Source organism: Chiloscyllium plagiosum, unplaced genomic scaffold (assembly GCF_037043375.1).
Source record: "Chiloscyllium plagiosum isolate Xiang-an unplaced genomic scaffold, Cpla_swu_hap1 HiC_scaffold_2, whole genome shotgun sequence".
NCBI classification, from domain to species: domain Eukaryota; kingdom Metazoa; phylum Chordata; class Chondrichthyes; order Orectolobiformes; family Hemiscylliidae; genus Chiloscyllium; species Chiloscyllium plagiosum.
Genome location: NW_028270140.1, coordinates 117,770,830 through 117,789,376, shown reverse-complemented (window position 1 = coordinate 117,789,376; position 18,547 = coordinate 117,770,830). Strand labels below are relative to the sequence as shown.

General features: G+C 37.9%; 1 protein-coding gene across 7 annotated transcripts in view; it reads right to left on the bottom strand.

Moving 5' to 3' along the window:
* The window catches only part of fcho2 (FCH and mu domain containing endocytic adaptor 2), a 210,887-nt gene that overhangs the window by 20,662 nt on the left and 171,678 nt on the right, over positions 1-18,547 (bottom strand). For 4 of the 7 annotated variants that reach the window (XM_088000048.1, XM_043707660.2, XM_088000060.1 and 1 more), the window contains 4 exons: positions 18,121-18,180; positions 12,667-12,778; positions 3,845-4,000; positions 829-961 (listed from right to left, as the gene is read on the bottom strand). In XM_088000048.1, coding sequence (XP_087856174.1) covers positions 829-961; positions 3,845-4,000; positions 12,667-12,778; positions 18,121-18,180 — 461 coding nt within the window. The remainder of the gene's footprint in view (positions 1-828; positions 962-3,844; positions 4,001-12,666; positions 12,779-18,120; positions 18,181-18,547) is intronic. The other 3 variants (XM_043707669.2, XM_043707677.2, XM_043707705.2) reach the window with 1 other exon arrangement.

The following is an 18,547-nucleotide window of genomic DNA, read 5'->3' as shown; positions in this document are numbered from 1 at the left end:
GGTTACAGCCAAAAGGTGGGAGTTCTCTCCCTGCTGCTGGAGTTGCATGTGAGACAATTTGTTTTTTTGAATTTGCCTTTGTCAAGAATGTGTTTATGGAACGTTACTATATTGGAGTAGGTAATTAGTAGTAGTTAATAATCTATTAATCTGTTAAGTCTTCCAATAGTGTTAAGTTATTCCAACTTCTTCTTTCTTTTGTAGTGTTTTAACTGTAATGTATGAATAAAGGGTGTTTTGCTTCAAATCTGGTAGTTTGACCTTTCGAATTACATCTGGAATGCAACATCTTACACTTATCTTTAATATAAGAAAAGTTAGGGTCTAGACTCTGCTGAATATATTTTGATGGTTTGGCCTGGTCCATAATAAGCGATGGAACATGTACAACCATCTTGTATAAAATGTTTTCATAGATTTACAACCCTTTGAGTTAAGTAACTCTCCTCATTTCAGTCCTGAATGATTGGCTCCTCATCGTAAAGCTGTACTCATGTTTCAGATTCCCAACCAGCAGAAACAATCGCCTAATATCTACCTTATCAAAAGCCTCTTCAGAACCTTATATCCCTCAACAAGACTGTTTCTCATTCTTTAAAGCCCAGAGAAGTTAGGCCCAATATAATCCAATGTTTCATAGTATTATGAAAGGTAAAAATAGTCCTATTACTCTTCACTACTTCAATGCATCTGTAAGCTTCCTGCACCAGTAGTATTGCAAAAAGTGCTCAACTTAGTTACTTTTCAGAAATTAAATCTGACAAATCTGAATTTGCACTGAAAAAAATGCATATTACAAAGTAATATGTGCTTCATTGCTTGCTTTACCTGATATTTCAGGATATCCACATTATAATAGGAGGAAGATGGGTTCTGTTCAGCCAGTTTTTTGAGGTAGGCAGTGAGAGTTTGCATGTTCATCCAAAAGTCCTTTGAGTTTGAATCATTCTGTGATGGATCACTAAAAGAAAAACAACAAACACTTCGGATCAGGCTGCACAACTGCAAACATTCACAAATTCTACATGTATTAACATGATTGTTGAACTTATTCTTAATTCTTCTGTGCATTTTGAGCAGTTCATCAACATCTTTCCTTTTTCAAATAAAAGAACTGTTCATCAATAATTTCCAATCTCGACCCAGCATTCAAAAAGTATTTTAAAAATTGTTCAACTCTTTAGAGCTAGGAGTTCTAAAACAAAAAGACTGGTTCCTTCTCCTTAGGTCCTTTAATTTGCAGAAGCTCATAAAAATGCTTATTGAAAAATCTGACAACTCAAAACATTTGGAATATAAAGCAATGGCTAGGGCAACTGATTATGCTAAGCTCAGTAACTAATCCCTGCTCAGTAACTGGCCCCATTTTTCTATGAAAATTAAAACCCAATGGACAATAAAGTTTGATCCGACCATAATTTAAGTTGCAGATTTACCGTATATACCTTTTACTTTACATGCTTGCGTAAAAATTTGAGACCAACATTTTAAACCAAAAGTTGGGCTTTCATGCATGTCGTATTCGTAAGAGGTGATATACCTTCTTGGTTTGGGCTGAAGTAGACGCAAAATAAAATTGTAACAATGGAATAAAGAATTCAGATTGTTTAACATTTATTTTGTTATTTTACAAATGACTTATAATACATTCAATGCAATGTAATTATCTAATTAACTACAACAATTCACATTGAAATTTTCAGAATAACGGTCATCACCATCTGTCAAATTTATAAGAATTCTTTGAGGAGCTAAGAAGCAGGATAGACAAAGGGGAAGCACAGGATAAAACACAATTGGATTTTCAGCAGATGTTCGAGAAGGCACCACACATTAGGCAACTTAATAAGAACTGATGGAGTTGGAGGTAGTATATTTGCATGGATAGAGGATTGGCTAATTAATAGAAGACAGAATTAGGACAAGGATGACATGTTAAGGATGGCAACTTGTAATCAGTGAAGCCTCAGAGATCGGTACTGAGGCCACAAATTATTTACAAAATATATTAACGGCGTATATAAAGAAAGTGAATGCACTTAGCCATACTTGCGGATGAAGAAAATGGGTGGGAGGCAAATGGTGAACATCATTCTGCAGTGTGCTAAAGACAGGTAAAGTGAGTGAGCAAATACTTGGGCAGATGGAATATAATGCCATGGGGTCAGCTTTCACACAAGATCAACATTTACATGAGTATGTTGAAGAGAAAATCTCAAGTGAACAGAAGTACGTTTTTGCAGTGATAATCACAGAAATGTCTGAAAACAAATGTACATAATTAAAGTGCAAGATTTATCTTCTGAGGTAGACAATGGAATGTGACTTCAACAATTTTGATTTCTAATTTTCCCTCTGCAATTACCTACAATTCAACATTTCATTCTAAAAATAACTTATTCTGCACAGTTCACAGACAATTTGGTAATAATCGTTGTTGCAAATTCTGGCCAGTTAGACAGGCAGAAGATACGTGCAGAATTCTGAGGTGACCTTGAGTGCAAGGATTGTTCAAATTCCAGGCTGACAAGCCATACTACCAGCTGTGTGAAATGTTGATGATTAACACGTATGCTTATTATTGAAGCAATCATTCTGTAAATCATTTTTTCTTAACTAGTGGGTGGATTTAATGTAGTTAAGCTGGATGTTATAACTTGCAAGCTCAACGTTTGCATGCAATAAGTGTTTTGTGTACTAGCCATTTTACTATGAATTCACCTCAAGTCTTCAACCTAATGACCCCTTTGAAAGAACCTGGATCTGACAACTGGGTGCAGTGGTGCCTATTCTTCCTGTCATTGGTATTATTATACAACATAGTACAGAACCCACTTTTCAGGACAAAACACAGTTTCAAAGCTGAAGAGAATTCTCGATTTTTACATTAGTAATACAGCAACCTCAAAGATAACACAAACCTACAGTGGAAAATAAAGAGCCCGCAGGGTGTGGGCATGGATTTTTTAGACAACCTCAAAATGACTTGGCGTGCGAAGTTCAAATTCTGATTTATGCCAGAAAATAGCGATCAACAAAAGCCTACTAACACTGACTGGCAGTGTGAAAAAGCTTGAGGCTTGCATATATATCTCATTTCATCAATGAGACAGTTGACCACTTACATTGTTCTGTTCATTGAATATTCTGTGCTTTCATTCCATTGTATTGGCAATAATATTATGCAGAGAATAATCATCTAACAGAAATACGCAAATGAGTTCAAACCAGAAAAATGAACTATATTCAATTTAAGCCAGTCAAAATAGGCCCAAGATTGGATGACACCCTTGAAAGTTAGAATTTCGTTTAACACAAGACAGGAAGGGATCCCTCAGTGATTTTTCAGCATGCAAATCACATGGGCTATTTTAACTCAAAACAAGATCTTCAAATGGTTGCAGCATACTTTGTATTCAAGAGGTCATTCACTCTAAATTTGGAATATTTGTAATAAGGATTGTAAAATGAAATGCGACACATAAAAATTTGTAATTTCAAAATATGTAATGTCTGTGTCATCTGGAGATTAAGATTATGAGGGTGGAAGAGCACTTCGCACCTGTCCTTTGAATACTGTCAATAGCTTTTGAAAGACAGTTGCTCTAAACAATGCACAGAATCACAATGAAACCTAAACAATGTGCTCAGTGCCTGAGCCTACAACTTTATGACGTTAGCAAGTCTTCAACCAACATACAAATACATGATTTATAATGCTTGTCACTAAAAGTCTACACGATTATACAATTACAGCAGACAGCACAGTTTTTTTCTTTTTTTTAAATTAAATTCTAGCAAATGTAAATTTTGATACTGGATAACCCAAATAGAACAAAATTACCTATATACAAGCTGTGCATTTGGGAGGATTTGTTCAAATTTGCTGGTATTCCGTATTCGGAAGCTAAGCACTGCAGGTGATGGATTGCTGGTAAAAACTTTAATTATTCCACTTGGAAACGACATGGTCATATCACCAGTGATTTTGACTATGCATCTGCAAAAAGAGGACAAAATTAAAGCATCACCAGATAAGCAAGCAGAAACAGAAGGCTCGTTTTTTGCTTTAGAGATTCCTAGGCTTCTGTTGGCAAAATACTTACATCACCACAATCCATCGTTGCAGTTTAGCAGGCAACTTTCCATTTGGATTGATCACAGATATATTATGCAAATTAGATTTTGACTAACCTTTAGTTTGTTCTTTAATGAGATATGGGAAACACTAGTCATGTCAGCATTTGTTGCCATCCCTAACTGCCCCTGTGAAGGTGGTGGGCTGCTTCTTGAACCACTGTAGTCCATCTGTTATTAGTATTATGTAGCTGTTTGGAACAAGTGAATAGGTTGCTAAGCCTTTCAGACGGAAATCAAAAGTCAAGCACACTTCTGTGGCTCTCGACTCATATGAATGCCAGACCAGGTTTGCACATATCCTTCAGGTAAGGCATTTAATGATATTTCGTGATCACAATTATTGAAATTATCTTTTAATTCCAAATTCATTAATTCATGGCATTTAAATTCTACGAGCTGCTGTAGTGGAATTTGAACCCATATCCTCAGTACATTAATCTGGGTTTCTCCATTATGAGCCCAATGACATTACCATGAGGCCACAACCTCCCTCATATGATTCAGGGGTTTAGCAGAAGAAGAGAAAGAAATGTTCCATTGTTATTTGATCTTTGTAAAATTTTCCGCCTTCAGCAAATGATGCTTACTCTGCTACAGGAGACGAAACTGGTAAACTTGAGTACCTTGCAACAGATTAAGATTTATTTGATTGCTAAAGTTAAAAAAAAAGCAGTTGAGGGTAAGGTTACTAAAATATATAAAAGCATAATTACATTTAAAGTTCAATATCATAATTAAATAGTTCCTTTGAACATATTAAGGATGGCAGGATTGGTGATGTGTCACAGTTTTATAGTATGTGTGACTTTTTGAATACCAGTTTGGTCCAGAGTAAATAAAAACTGAAAGAACTGCAGATCTTGTAAATCAGAAACAAAAATAGAGGTTGCTGGAAAAGCTCAACAGCTTTTGAAGGGTTACTGGACCCGAAACAATAACTCTGATTTCTCTCCACAGATGCTGCCAGACCTGCGGAGCTTTTCCAGTAACTGCTAGTTTTGTTTCTGGTCCAAAGTAAACATGTCTGCAGCAATTCTTGAAGTCCCCAGCAATTCAAACTTTATGAGCTGGAAGCTAAAGTACAAACACTGCAATAGATCGGTGGTGGTGGGTGGGGGGGGTTGTTAATTGGATTTTTTGCATCAGGAGATAGTTGGACCTTTTAGCAGTGGATTAATCAGTGTTCTGGGACAGTAGTGCGACTGCAAGTGAGGCACATAAAAGAGAAGCCACAGTGCAGACTCTCAGGTTTTTGCAATTGTCCAACAGATTTGAGCTTGTTTCAGTGAGGGCTACAGGGAAGTTGAGCTAACTGACCATACTTACATGGTACAGGAAGCCACTCAAGAGGAAAGAGTAAGAAGGAATGTAGCGATGGAAAGAGACAGTATAGTGAGGGACACTGACATTTCTCTGCAGCGAAGAGCGCAAATCCAGATAGCTGTGTTACAAGGCTAGTGCCAGAGTTCGGGATGTGTGCTTGCACTCATGTTCTTGCCGGCCACAAAAATAGGGAAATACAGAGGATTTTAAAGTGAATATTGGTACAGGGGATCAATTTTGGGAAGATGTGGTATATCAAAGAGTAGAGTCAAGGCTTAAGAGAGAAAAGTATTAATATGGAAAATGGGACACAGACCATCACAAGTAGAGATTAAAAAATACAAATTCAAGAGTCAACCAACAAATAGGATTAGAATTTATCCTTTCACTGTTGGGAGTAAAAGGATAAGACTAAATGCATGTCGCATTCAAAAGAAAACAGGTGAACGGAGTACAAATAGAAATGACTAAGTATTAAATGGAAGCATTAGAGAGACACACCTACAGAATGACAGATTGGGATCTGAAGTTTGAAGGGAATCCAACTATAGGAAAGTATGAAGAAGTGGACGGAGGTGTTGGTTGGTTAATGATCAAATTAGCACAATAGAGAAGGATGACTGCAGTTCATGAAACCAAGATGAGGAAACAGGTTTTGTAGAAATGAAGCAATAAGTTCCCTGTGGGACTCCTAATCATACCGTAGAGTGGTGAATAATCAGCCTCCTAATCATACCATACAGTTGGGTGGTGAATAATCAGCCTCCTAATCATACCGTACAGCAGAGTGGTGAATAAAGTGAGAATAATGATTGCTTGTCAGAAAGGCCTGGTGATTATCATGGGAGATTTTAGTCTACATATCGATTGAAAAAGTCAGATAAAAAGCTTAGGTGAAGAGTTCATAGAATGTTTTAGAAGCACAGAAAATAAGAGCAGGAATAGGCCACTCATTTCTTTGAACATGCACTGCCTTTCAATATGATCATGACTAATCATCCAATTCAGAATCCTTTTCTCACTTTCTCCCCATATGCTTTTATTCCTTCGAGCCTGAAGGTAACTCGTTCTTGAAAAACATTTAATGTTTTGACCACAGCCGCTTTCTGTGGCAGAGCACACCACTGGTTCATCACTCTCTGAATGAAGAAATTTCTCCTCATCATAAATGGCCTAATTCATATCCTTAGACAGATTCCTGGCTCTGGACTCCTTGGTTATCTGGATCAGTGTTCCTGCAATGACCTGTATAGATCTGCGAGAATTTTATAGGTTTCTACTGAGTTCCCCACTCATTCCTCTAAACTCCAGGGAATACAGTCACCAGAGTCATAAAACACTGAAACAGGCCTTTTGATCCAACTTGTCCGTTCCAAGTTTCTGAAACCAAACTCGCGCCAAATATCTGCGTTTGGCCTATATCCCTCTAATCCTTTCTTATTCATGCACCTATATATATGTCTTTTAAACGTTCTAACTGTACCTGCGTTTACCTCTTCCTCTGGCAGTTCACTCCACATATGAACCACCCTCTGTGTAAAAACATTTCCCCTCTGATACCTTTTAAATCTTTCTCCTCTTACCTTAAAAATCATAACCCCCCCCAGCTTTGAACTCCCTCACCCTATGGAAAGGACTTTTGCTATGCATCTTATCAATGGTCCAGGTGATTTGATAAACCTTTATAAGATCACCCTTCAATTTGTAATAGGACATGCGCTACGCAGTTAAAAGTTCTGCACAGGGCTCATCTGGTACCAGACCGTCTGACAAAGTCCAAAAAAGGGGGAACTTCAGTGTGCCCCAAATGTAAAATAAGTGTAGGTACTCTTACCCATCGCTTCTGGACATGCCACGACTCAGTGTTTATTGGACAGCTGTGGCAGAAGAGATAGGGAGTGTATTGAGGGCTGAAGTCAAAGTAGACCCGATATCTCTCCTCTTAGGTCTACCGAGTTTACCATCTTTAGACGGGCATGGGAAGAAATTATTTAATATTCTTGCATACTGTGCATGGAAGAATATTCTGATGAACTGGGTGCCTGAGAACCTGCTGGGCTTGCTGGGATGGCAGAAATTAATTATGGAGCACATTCCCTTGGACATTTTTACAAACATGGTGCACCACACAACAGACGATTTTTATAAGACATGGCAGCCCTACTTGAGTTATGTGGATATAGATTTGTCAGTTATCTTAACTAGGGTGTTTGTTTAACCAGGATGGTTAGGTTTATCAAGCCCTGGGCGCTGGAGGGGATCTCCTGAGCTAATACAATGCTTCTGTTCCATTGTTTGGGAGCTTTGCGCCGAGCATAGCTGTTCTGTATTTTGTGGGGTTTTTTTGTTTTTTTTTGCTTTTCTTTCTTTTTTTTGAACTATTAATTATTTACTTATTTATTGGTGTTGTTTTGCACAGGGTTAGGGTTTGTTTTGAATTATAGGGTAGGTTAGTAGTTAGTCGACAGTAGCTGTATTGTAGTTTGTGTTTTTTTCTTTTTATTTTACTGAAATTTGTTATTGATTGTATTTTTTCAATAATTTTGTGTTTGTAAAGTTAAAAAAATTTATAACTAATAAATATATTTACAAAACAAAAATCACCCTTCAACCTCCTATACTCAGTGAAAGAATAGGAGCCTATACAGCCTTTCCTTATTACTCAAGCTCACAAGTCCTGACAACATCCTCATAAATCTTTTCTGAACCCTCTCCAATTTAATAATATCCTTCCCACAGCAAGGCAACCAGAACTGCACACAGTACTCCAAAACTGGCCTCACTAACATCCTGTACACCCTCAACTTGACATCCAAACTCCTATACTCAATGATCTGACCGATGAAGGCAAGCATGCTAAATGTCTTCTTAACCAGCCTGTCTACCTGTGACACAACTTTCAATGAACTATATACCTGAACCCCAAGGTCCCTCTGTTCTACAACACTACCCAGGTCCCTACCATTAACTGTATAACTCCTGCCCTTGTTCGTTTTACCAAAATGCAATCCTTTGCATTTATCCAAATTAAACTCCATCTGCCATTGCTCAGCCATTGCCATTGGCCCAATTTTTCAAGATGTCTTTATAATCTTAGATAACCTAATTCACTGGCGACTATACTGCCAATTTTGGTGTCATCTGCAAACTTACTAAATATATCTCCTAAAGTCTCATCCAAATCATTTATATAAATGACTAACAACAGTGGATGCAGCACCAATCCCAGCATTTATTGCACATATTGAATTGCCCTTGTGAAGATCTTGGTAAACTGCCTTCTTGAACCACTGAAATCCATTTGGTGTTGGTATGCTTCAAATGCTGTTTGGGAGGGAGTTCCTGGAACCAACAGTGAAAGAGTAGTATCATACTTTCCGATCAAGATGGTGGGCGACTTGGAGGGAAATTTGCAGATAGTGGCACTCCCATATTTCTGCTGCCATTATCTTTCTAGATGGTAATATGGTGGGTTTGAAAGATGCTGTCTAAGTAGCCTTAGTGAATTTCTGCGTGCATCTTGTAGATAGCACACACTACTCCCTTTAATGTGTGTTATGTCCCAAACTATTTCACACAAGTATGAAAAATTGACAAAGGAGGAACTATTAGGAAGAGAAGTGATGTCAAGTTCAGACAAATAGATGGATTTTACTGAGTCTTAAAGCAAAATAAAGACAGAGATCAGGAAGTTTAGGGAAGGAATCTTTGGTTTAAAAATGGAATGGGGGATCCACATGAGGCCAGAACTGGAAGCATGCAAAGTTCTCAGACATTTGTAGGATTAGAAGAGATTATACTAGTAAGCAGTTAGTCCTTGGAGTAAGTGAACAGGAAGATGAAAATGTTAAATTTAAAGTGCTGGTAAAATCACAGCACTGTTGGACATTGAAATCAAGGTTGATAAATGAGTGGCAATATAGGACGGAGCCAGCAAAGTTTTGGATGAATTCAAGCTCGCATAGGTGGAACCATATCCTGAAGAACATAGCAGACAAAAAATCATGGACAAACTGAAGGGTGTCTCTCGATTCGCTAAGGCACTGGAACTTCAACTTCAGTTTGTTGTAATGGAAGCATGACTGTCATCATACCTCTCTCTCTAGCTATTTTGCATGATTCCCTGCTGAAGTCAGCAGCCAGCTTTCAAGTTAGTATCCATGGAGCTAACTATTGACGCTGTTTGACATTTGTAGTGTTTGAGATATTTACTAAATACCTGGTCCAATGTCAATGATGCACACATTTCACGAATGTTTTTGTTTTTGAAGAACATGGGAGCATAAATTGCATAGAGCACGTTATTCTTTCATTTGGCACACACTAGGAGCACATTAGAAAGGTAGAATGCCTTGTGATTGATCAAGATGTCTGGTGGATCTGATGAAGCCCTGATTTCCATATGGATCTATCAATTACCCCATGCATGATCTGCGGCAATTCTGAGATTGAAGCAAAGCTGACAGTTATCTGGGTTTAAAATGTCTCAATCTGTGTAAAAACAGATGAATTTGGCTGCCTTGCCCAACAAGGCATTAGTGGTGCAGTGGCATACTGCAAATTGTGAAATCCTACAGACATCATCAGCAGAGCATAGAAGGAGCCTGATTCAAGGAAATTGAGGGCTATAGTGACCTTGGCAGCCATGGGCATTGTGTGACTACCTAATCCTGATGGGGGGGGAAAGTTGTTTTTAGAAGGCAGCAGATTTTGCAGCTATCTATCATGAGAGCCACAGCCATCTCAGGCACTTTTATTTGTGGCACTGCTTCCTGCAAGAAATGGTCCGAGAGAGAAAATATATTCTTAATATATATCCTATCAAGCCCTCTCAGAATCTTATATGTTGTGATTTAAGTTAAAAATCAAAGTTTCTCAGGCTCAAACTGAATGCTTATAATGTTATAATCACAAAACATTTTACTGAGATCATTTATTATTTTGGTGTAATTTCACATTGCTAGGTCTAAATCACCCTGTGGCCTGGGTGATTCCAGAACATATTATGCTCCGCAACTGTCCTGAATATAGTCTGAACTCATCTCCAAAATTACCTTTGCCAATTTGATTTTTCTAATTAATAACATGATTACTATCACCCACATTTTGCAATACTTTTCTTACAAGTCCCTACTATATCATGATTTACATTCTGTCGTACTGGGTAACTATGGCTATGCCTATAAAATAGTGACTTCTTTCTATTATTATTTTATATTCTCAACTGAGACTGTATCACTTCTACCCTGATAGATCTAATCCCATCACACATCTTCTTCAACAGCTTTTCTTCCCACCCTTCGACAATCTTGGGAATTATCTGGAGTTCCATACTTTTTTTACCTCATGCAAGTCAACATGCTGCTCCTTTGTGACTTTTTTTTTGCAAATACAGAGTTAATTTTCAGATAAACGAATATAGCCAGCTATAAATCTCCATCCATCTCTCAATCTCCACGGTCTCAGGTTCATATTCACCCCTTATTACAAACCCTTTGCCCTCTCCATGACTTCACTCTTCTCTCATTACAAAGAGCAATACATTTCAAGATGCAAGTGGTCTAACTCTGCCTATTTGTCATCCCGAAAAGCTTCTACAACATTGCTCCCTTCTTCACTTACACCTTCTTCACTTCTCATCATCTGCTGTTTAAGCTCCTGTCCATGTGTCTATTGCCTTATGAATCAAAATTCTTCTAGCCAGCTTCCTTTCTACTATTTAATGTAATCTGCAACAGATCAAACCTCTCCTATCTCCTAAACTGAGTCAGACTGCTTTCCTCATCATCTGCTCTCACTGACCTTCAGTGATTCACAGTCTCACATTATATCCTGAACTGCCTTGGTTCATCCTCTTTCTTTTATAAAATTCACTCATGGGATGTGGATGTGCTGGCTAGGCCAGCATTTGTTGACCATACCTAATTGACCAAAGGGCAGTTAAGGATCAGCCACATTACTGTATGTCTGGAGTAACATACAGACAAACCAGATAAGGGTGGCAGGTGTTAGTGACCAGATGGGTTTTAACCTGCAACAGGGTGTCCTAATCTACAAACAGCTTTAACTGTTGCTTAATCTATGTTAAATTAATGCACACAGGCACAGGTATACCTGTACTAATGAAAAACACTGTCAATTCAAGAAAATTGACTCAATTTGGTTAATAAAAGAAAAACCTAGTTCAGGTTTTTATTCTGATAGATTATTGTCTCGAACTACATTTAAGCTTTTCATAACAAAATTGTAGAACTTGTACTTTTATGGTCAGTAAGCTGCTTTTCTCATGAACAGATACGGCAAAAAGCAATTTTATCCCAATTTTTTCCTCATTTCAACATAAGAAACAGATTCTTACTGATTATAGTTCTTGGGGTACATTTAATATTTTATCCTTTCTTTCACATATTGATAGACCATCACTCATAATAGTGAATCTTTTCATGGCCATACTATACATTGATTTAAGGACTCCAGCAGAACCTACAAGATAGCCATTAAAAGTGTGAATGCCTGTTTAGTTAATGTTCTTCAACCAGGGAGGGAATTGAAACCAATTGCAGAGTTTGACTCTTGCTTGTATAAGGTCTGCTAACTCAGCACAGGAGATGAGCCAGAGACCTTCCAGCTTGCATGCCGAGAGCACATAGAGAAATTCCTTTACTTATTAGTGATAGGAGAGTAAAGTTTTAACAATATGTCTACAAATTGCAAATCTAAGACTCCTTTAACTGAGAAATGTAATCATTTGCATTTCAATATACCAGTACAGGTTGCATAACAGACTAAATCATGCTAATGATTAATCTCATTTACATTCAATTATAAACATAGTACTAATTACAGTAAACTCTGCAATCAAAATTTATCTGTAAAATTTCAAGTTTTAGAGCACCACAGTTTGATGCCCTGAGATTGAACTTTCATGTTACATTTGCAACCATTCAAAATGCAACAATTTAATAAAAATACATGGACAAGGTACTGTAAATCAGTTACAGTTCAACAGGTTTATTTGGAAGCACTAGCTTTTGGAGTGCTGCTCTGCACATCCACCAGATAAAGCAGCAGCGCTCCAAAAGCTAGTGCTTCCAAATAAACCTGTTGGATTATAACCTGGTGTTATGTGATTTTTAACTTTGTACACCCCAGTCCAACACCAGCGTCTTCAAATCATAAATACTGTAAATCAGATCCACTTACTTTGATGGGTCTGCTCCCTTGAAATAAGCATTAACTGACTCTGTGAAAGCAGTTGCAACTGGTAAGGAATCTTGTGTCCCAAGACTTATCGGACTGGGTCCACGAGAAGTGCCTAGCAGATAAACACAGGAAAATAATGTATTTTATGTTAATTTATTTCAACAATAGGTTTTGTGCCAGTACTTACAAAAATTTCTAAACATGTAAAAATGTTCTATAAGTTTCAAAATCAAATCTTTAAGTTGTACACAGACCATTAGGTTCATACTTTTAAACTTAAAATTATCAGGCATACAAATTTGATTATTTGAAACAAGTTAGTCAAGTTAAGAAATTCTGAAGAGCAAAATATAAAACAATTTTCTTTTTAATAGAGCAAACTGTAATAGTAAAGCAAACGTTTGGTGATGCACAACAGCAACAATTTCGCAGCATTTTGATAAATAATGTCATTATTAAAACAGCCAACACCCAAAAGAGAGAAACTTGCAATGGTGTTGCTCTGCCAACTGCAATACAATGCCAAAGGTTCGAGTTAGTGTCTCAAAAATTCCAAGTATCTTCCATTTAAGCTAAATTAGATAATAAGAGGCTAATCACAGAACCTTACGGTGCAGATAGAGGCCATCATGTCTGCACTGATCCTCCAAAGGACATCTCACTCGGACACACCCCACCACCTTGAGGATGTAACCCCACATTTAAATCCACCTAGTGATATACAGGCTACAGGGCAATCAACCTAATCTTTGGACTATGGGAAGAAACTCATGCAGACACGGGGAGAATGTGCAAACACACAGTCAGCCAAGTCTGGAATCAAACCTGGGGCCCTGGCATTGGACCCTGGCGCTGAGCAACTGGCTAACCACTATGCCAGTGTTTACTGGTGGAAATAAGCTGAAATAACATGGATGCATCTTTAGCCCCCTCTCATTTCTCATCTTAATGCAGCTCCTTGGTAACAACAGCTGAATGCAAAGCATTGGTTTTATAAGCTGACAATACCCAGTTCTACCTTACCATTATTCATTTTTCTCAATCTTCCACTGCTGCTAAATTATCACATTGCTTCATTTGACATCCAATACAGAATAAGCAGTAACTCCATCCAAAAACACACTTTGAAGACTGAAACCATGAACTTTTGTTTCAAACTCTGTTTCCCAGCTACTAGCTGCATTCTTTGTCTCGGAGATTAAATTGGTCTGTTCACTACATGGATGTCACACATCATCATGACATGATCCTGCAACCTCATATCAGTCATCATTATGACTCTTATTTCCTTCACCAATATTGCCTGTCTCAGCTAATTTGCTGATTAAACCCTCACTTATTGCTTAATTACCTTAGGTCTTGACTATTTCAATGCACTCCTGGATGGTCTCCCACATTCAATCTTTGTGTGCAAGTTGGCAGAAATCATTCCAGCCGGAGCTCCTCTGCTTGCCAGTTGCTATCCCTTCTTCTTTATTTCCCTGTTTGCGGCAATTTTTCTATTCCCCACTCCCTCCAAACTTTTAACTTCTTAAACTAATGGAGATGAGGTGAAGAGAGATGAGTCACGAGCTGGAGCACAGAGCACGGAGTAGAGAGTGCGGGCCGAGTCCCGAAAATGAGTCATGGTCGAGCCAGGAGTGGGGAGCAGAGAGAGCACAGGTAGAGTCCTGGAGTGGGGAGAGGAGCCACTGTGGGCCAAGTCATGAGAATGAGTCATGGCCGGAACCTGGAGCAGGAAGAAGAGCAAACGCTGGCCGAGTCCCAGAAACAAGTTGTGACCGGATCCCGTAGCAGAGCGAGTGTGGTCCGAGTCCCAGCCGGAGCCCAGAGCGGGTGTTGAGCGAGTGCAGGCCGAGTCCTGGAGCGGGGAGCAGAGCAAGCGTGGACCAAGCTGGGAGCTGGGTCATGGCCGGTGCCCGGAACTAGAGCATAGTGAGCACGGGCTGGCTGGTGGATGAGTCCTGATGCAAGTCCGGGACAGAGGGAACATCTCGTGTTCTGAAGTCTGGCAGCATGGACTTGGTAAAAAGTACTGTAGCTTGAGTACTTTAAAGACACATCTTATTCTCATTCTGGACTTTTAGACCTTGTATTCCCATGCTAGTCTTTTTATTTCTACTATTTCAATTCTGTGAGTACAATTAAAGTATTTGTACCTAGGTACTCGGTACCTAAGATGGCACCGAGAGTTGACATTATAAACTTTTCACGATACTCATTCGAGTGCACATGACAATATGGGCTATTCTATTCTATTTTATAAACTACAGTCATTCAAAACTTTGTTGTTGTTACCTTAGTGCACGCTAAGTCCCACATACAATTGCTACTTGTTCACACTAATTTACAAATACTCTTGGTCAAACAATGACCTGATTTTAAAATATTAATCCTCGTTTTCAAATTCTTCCATAACTTTACACTCACTTCTTCTGTAACCTCCTCTAGCCACATAATTTTCAAATATATGTGCTTCTCTAATTCTAACCTCTTAAGCACCCTCCAGTTTTAATCAATCCAACACTGGTGGCCATGTCGTCAGCTGCTTAGGCTCCATGTTCTGGAATACTGGATGTAGGTTTGCTCGTTGAGCTGGAAGGTTCGTTTCCTTGATGTTTCGTCAACCTACGAGGTAACATCTTCAGTGGGCCACTGAGCGAAGCACTGTTGATGATTCCGGCTTTCTATTTACATGTCTGGGTTTCTTTGGGTTGGTGTTGTCATTTCCTGTGGTGGTGCCATTTGCTGTGACATCACCAACCCAAAGAAACTCAAACATATAAATAGAAAGCAGGAATCATCAGGCAATGCTTCGCCCAGAGGCCCACTGAAGATGTTCCCTAGTATGGTGATGAAACGTCTGGAAATGAACCTTCCAGCTCAGCGAGCAAACCTACATCCAGAACCTCAACCTGAGCTACAAATCTTCTCAAAACTCACTAAGTTCTGGAATATTCTCCCTATATCTTTCGCCCTCGCTACTTCACCTTTTTCTTTCATAAAACTCCATAAAACCCACCTCTTTGACTGAATATTTAGTCATCTGACCTAATGTTTCTTAGGTGCCTTAGTGTTGCACCTTATTTCATGATATTCCTCTGAAACAGTTTGGGATATTTCATGTTAAAACACCATATAAATGTAAATAATTGTTATTGTAACAATCAATATTATTTGATAGGTAAGCATTTGTTAATTAATGACTTTTGTATTAACGGTTACAAGTTGTAAAAAAAAGGAAAACATGCACATACAACTTAAGTGAGCCTTGTACTGTATATTTTTCCACTATATGCAATTCTATAACTGAAATTATGAAAGTTGATGCATTTACTTAGGTCATTCCAAAGAATATGATCATGCAATAATAAGCTACCGAACATTATTATGCAGATGTAAATTGAAAATCTAAATCAACTTGTATAAATATTGCTGCAACCGTTGTTCTTCTGACAGTGCTAATTTGATTAAAGTGCAAAAAAACAGTCAATATAGGTCAATATCACCTTGTTTATTAACTTTTGATGAAAGAGAATGTCTGCTGACATTCTTATAAAAGGTCTCAATATACATGTACAAAATGCACATGCACTGTATCCCTGTCAAGCATTACCAGTGTCGTCACTCCAGGCCATTCACACAAACTTACTGGCCTTACTTAGGCACCTCCAGGTTTTTCATTGGCAGAGCATTTTACAAAATGTGCATATCTTTCTGTATGGACAATATAAGCTTTTGGGGGTATCAGGCAACATTAGTCTAGTTAAAAATCAAAATAATTTGCCTAGTTAATTGTAGTTACATGCTTTTAGTATTCCTACATAAATACTGGAATTTACATCAGAATATTAACCTTCTTGGGCAGATAGTTGCAGGTGAGTGAGATTAAATGAGAAATGTGACGCAATGCAATTTGGCAGCAAGACCATGTGAATCGTACCCCATTCTTTTATATTATCTTTCAAAAGAGAATGAAGGAACACAGGGACCTGGGTGTACATATAAATGATTCATTGAAGGTGGCAGGACAAGTGGAGAGAGCAGTTAAAAAAAGTATACAGTGCCTTTGGCTTTACGAAAAGAGCCACTGAGTACAACAACAAGGAGAATTATGCACGTGAGTGCCACGTAATAGGAAAGATGCCAATGCATAGGAGAATAGTGCAGAAGCAGTTTACAAGAATGGCTCCAGCAATGAGAAACTTCAGTTATGAGAACTGATTCAAAAAGTTGGGACTGTTTTCCTTGGAGAGAAGACTGAAAGATCTGATAGATGTTTTCAAAATCATGAGCGGGCTGGGTACAGTAGATAAGGCAAAGTTGTTTGTGCTCATAAAAGGAACAAGAACAAGAAAGAGCAGATTTAGAATGGTCTGCAAAAGAAGCAAGGGGATGTGAGAAAGATTCCTTTTCACTCAGCATGTAGGTAGAGAATGGAATACATTATCTGGATTGTGGTGAAGGCAGATTATGTGGATAGAAAAAGAGTGCAAGGATATGGAAGAAAGCAGGAGATTTGCACAGGATAACAGCAGACAAAGATTGGCCTCCTTCTATGCTGTAAAAATTCCATGATTCTGTTCTCTTTAACATCAAAATTACTTTCTTAATAAACAAAATTGTTACTTTTCTGAAAGTCTAGCTGCACAGAAAGTTAGCCCAGAAAATAGATTATCCTAACTAGGTGATAAACCTTGTACCACATTATTTTTTCACCCGTTGAATGTGAGCATCACTGGCTTGACCAATATTTATTGTAGCCTTTGAGAAGGTGGTGGGGAGCTGCCTTCTTTAACCACTTAAATCCATGTGCTGTATACAGACCCGTAATGTCTTTAGTGAGGGAATTCCAAGATTTTAACTCAGTCACAATGAAGGAACCACCAACTATCTTGTTGCCCTTGTGTTACTTATAAGTGCCTACCAGCCTTTATTTCTTGGTCCTTTACAAAAGGAGGTATGACAGGCTGAAACAAAAGATGTGTGGCCTGTTGGTAAGGAAGCCTTAACAAACTCAGTTACAGAATAAGGATGACGGATTCTCAGGACCTGTTTTTCCTTCAAATCACATTTCACAGATCTAAGCTCGCAATAGTTATAAGAACTCATTGGATTCACAGAAACTTCACATGAATGAAACCTTTTAAATTCAGTATGACTAATTCATGTTATCACATCAGAACACTTCAATATATTAATCTGCACATAAAAATGATCAAGTAATAAAATAAAAAAGTTTATCTTCAAAGAAAGGATACCTTATTGCCAGTAGAGAACAGATAATTTCCTGGAAGGGTATATACCTTGTACAAATGTTTATTGCCAATGTAGTCAGTTGTATCCATTATTTATCCAAAGAGCTCACAACTAAAAACTAGTAAGTAAAAACTTTTGCAATAGTATGACTGATGCCTCTATGAAATGGTTCAAAGCTTTCATCAATTACAGTACCTGGAGGTGTTTCACTGTGCCTCTCAAATGAAGAAAGTTTTCCAGTAAATATATCACCATCTAGTACAACAAACACATAAACATAGGGACAGAGACGAAAAGACAGTGACCAGATATTAAAGCAAATGGGTCATGCAGAGAGATGCTAAATTTTCTAGTTCTTAATTGTGCAAAATGTAAATGTTAAGGTTTGGAACAATGAAACCAGATACCTACTGATATACAGATAACTTCATCTAAATACTAAGGACATTCATAAATTGTAACAGAATGTTCATTTTAGTTTTATAGATATTTTTAAAAATCTCTTGAATTTATTTGCAGTTAAAATATCTAACAATATATGAAAAACATTTAGGAGTGGTTGCAATGGTGCACTATTAAGTGCCATTTTAGCAAGCTTTTAAACTGACATCACATATTTGAA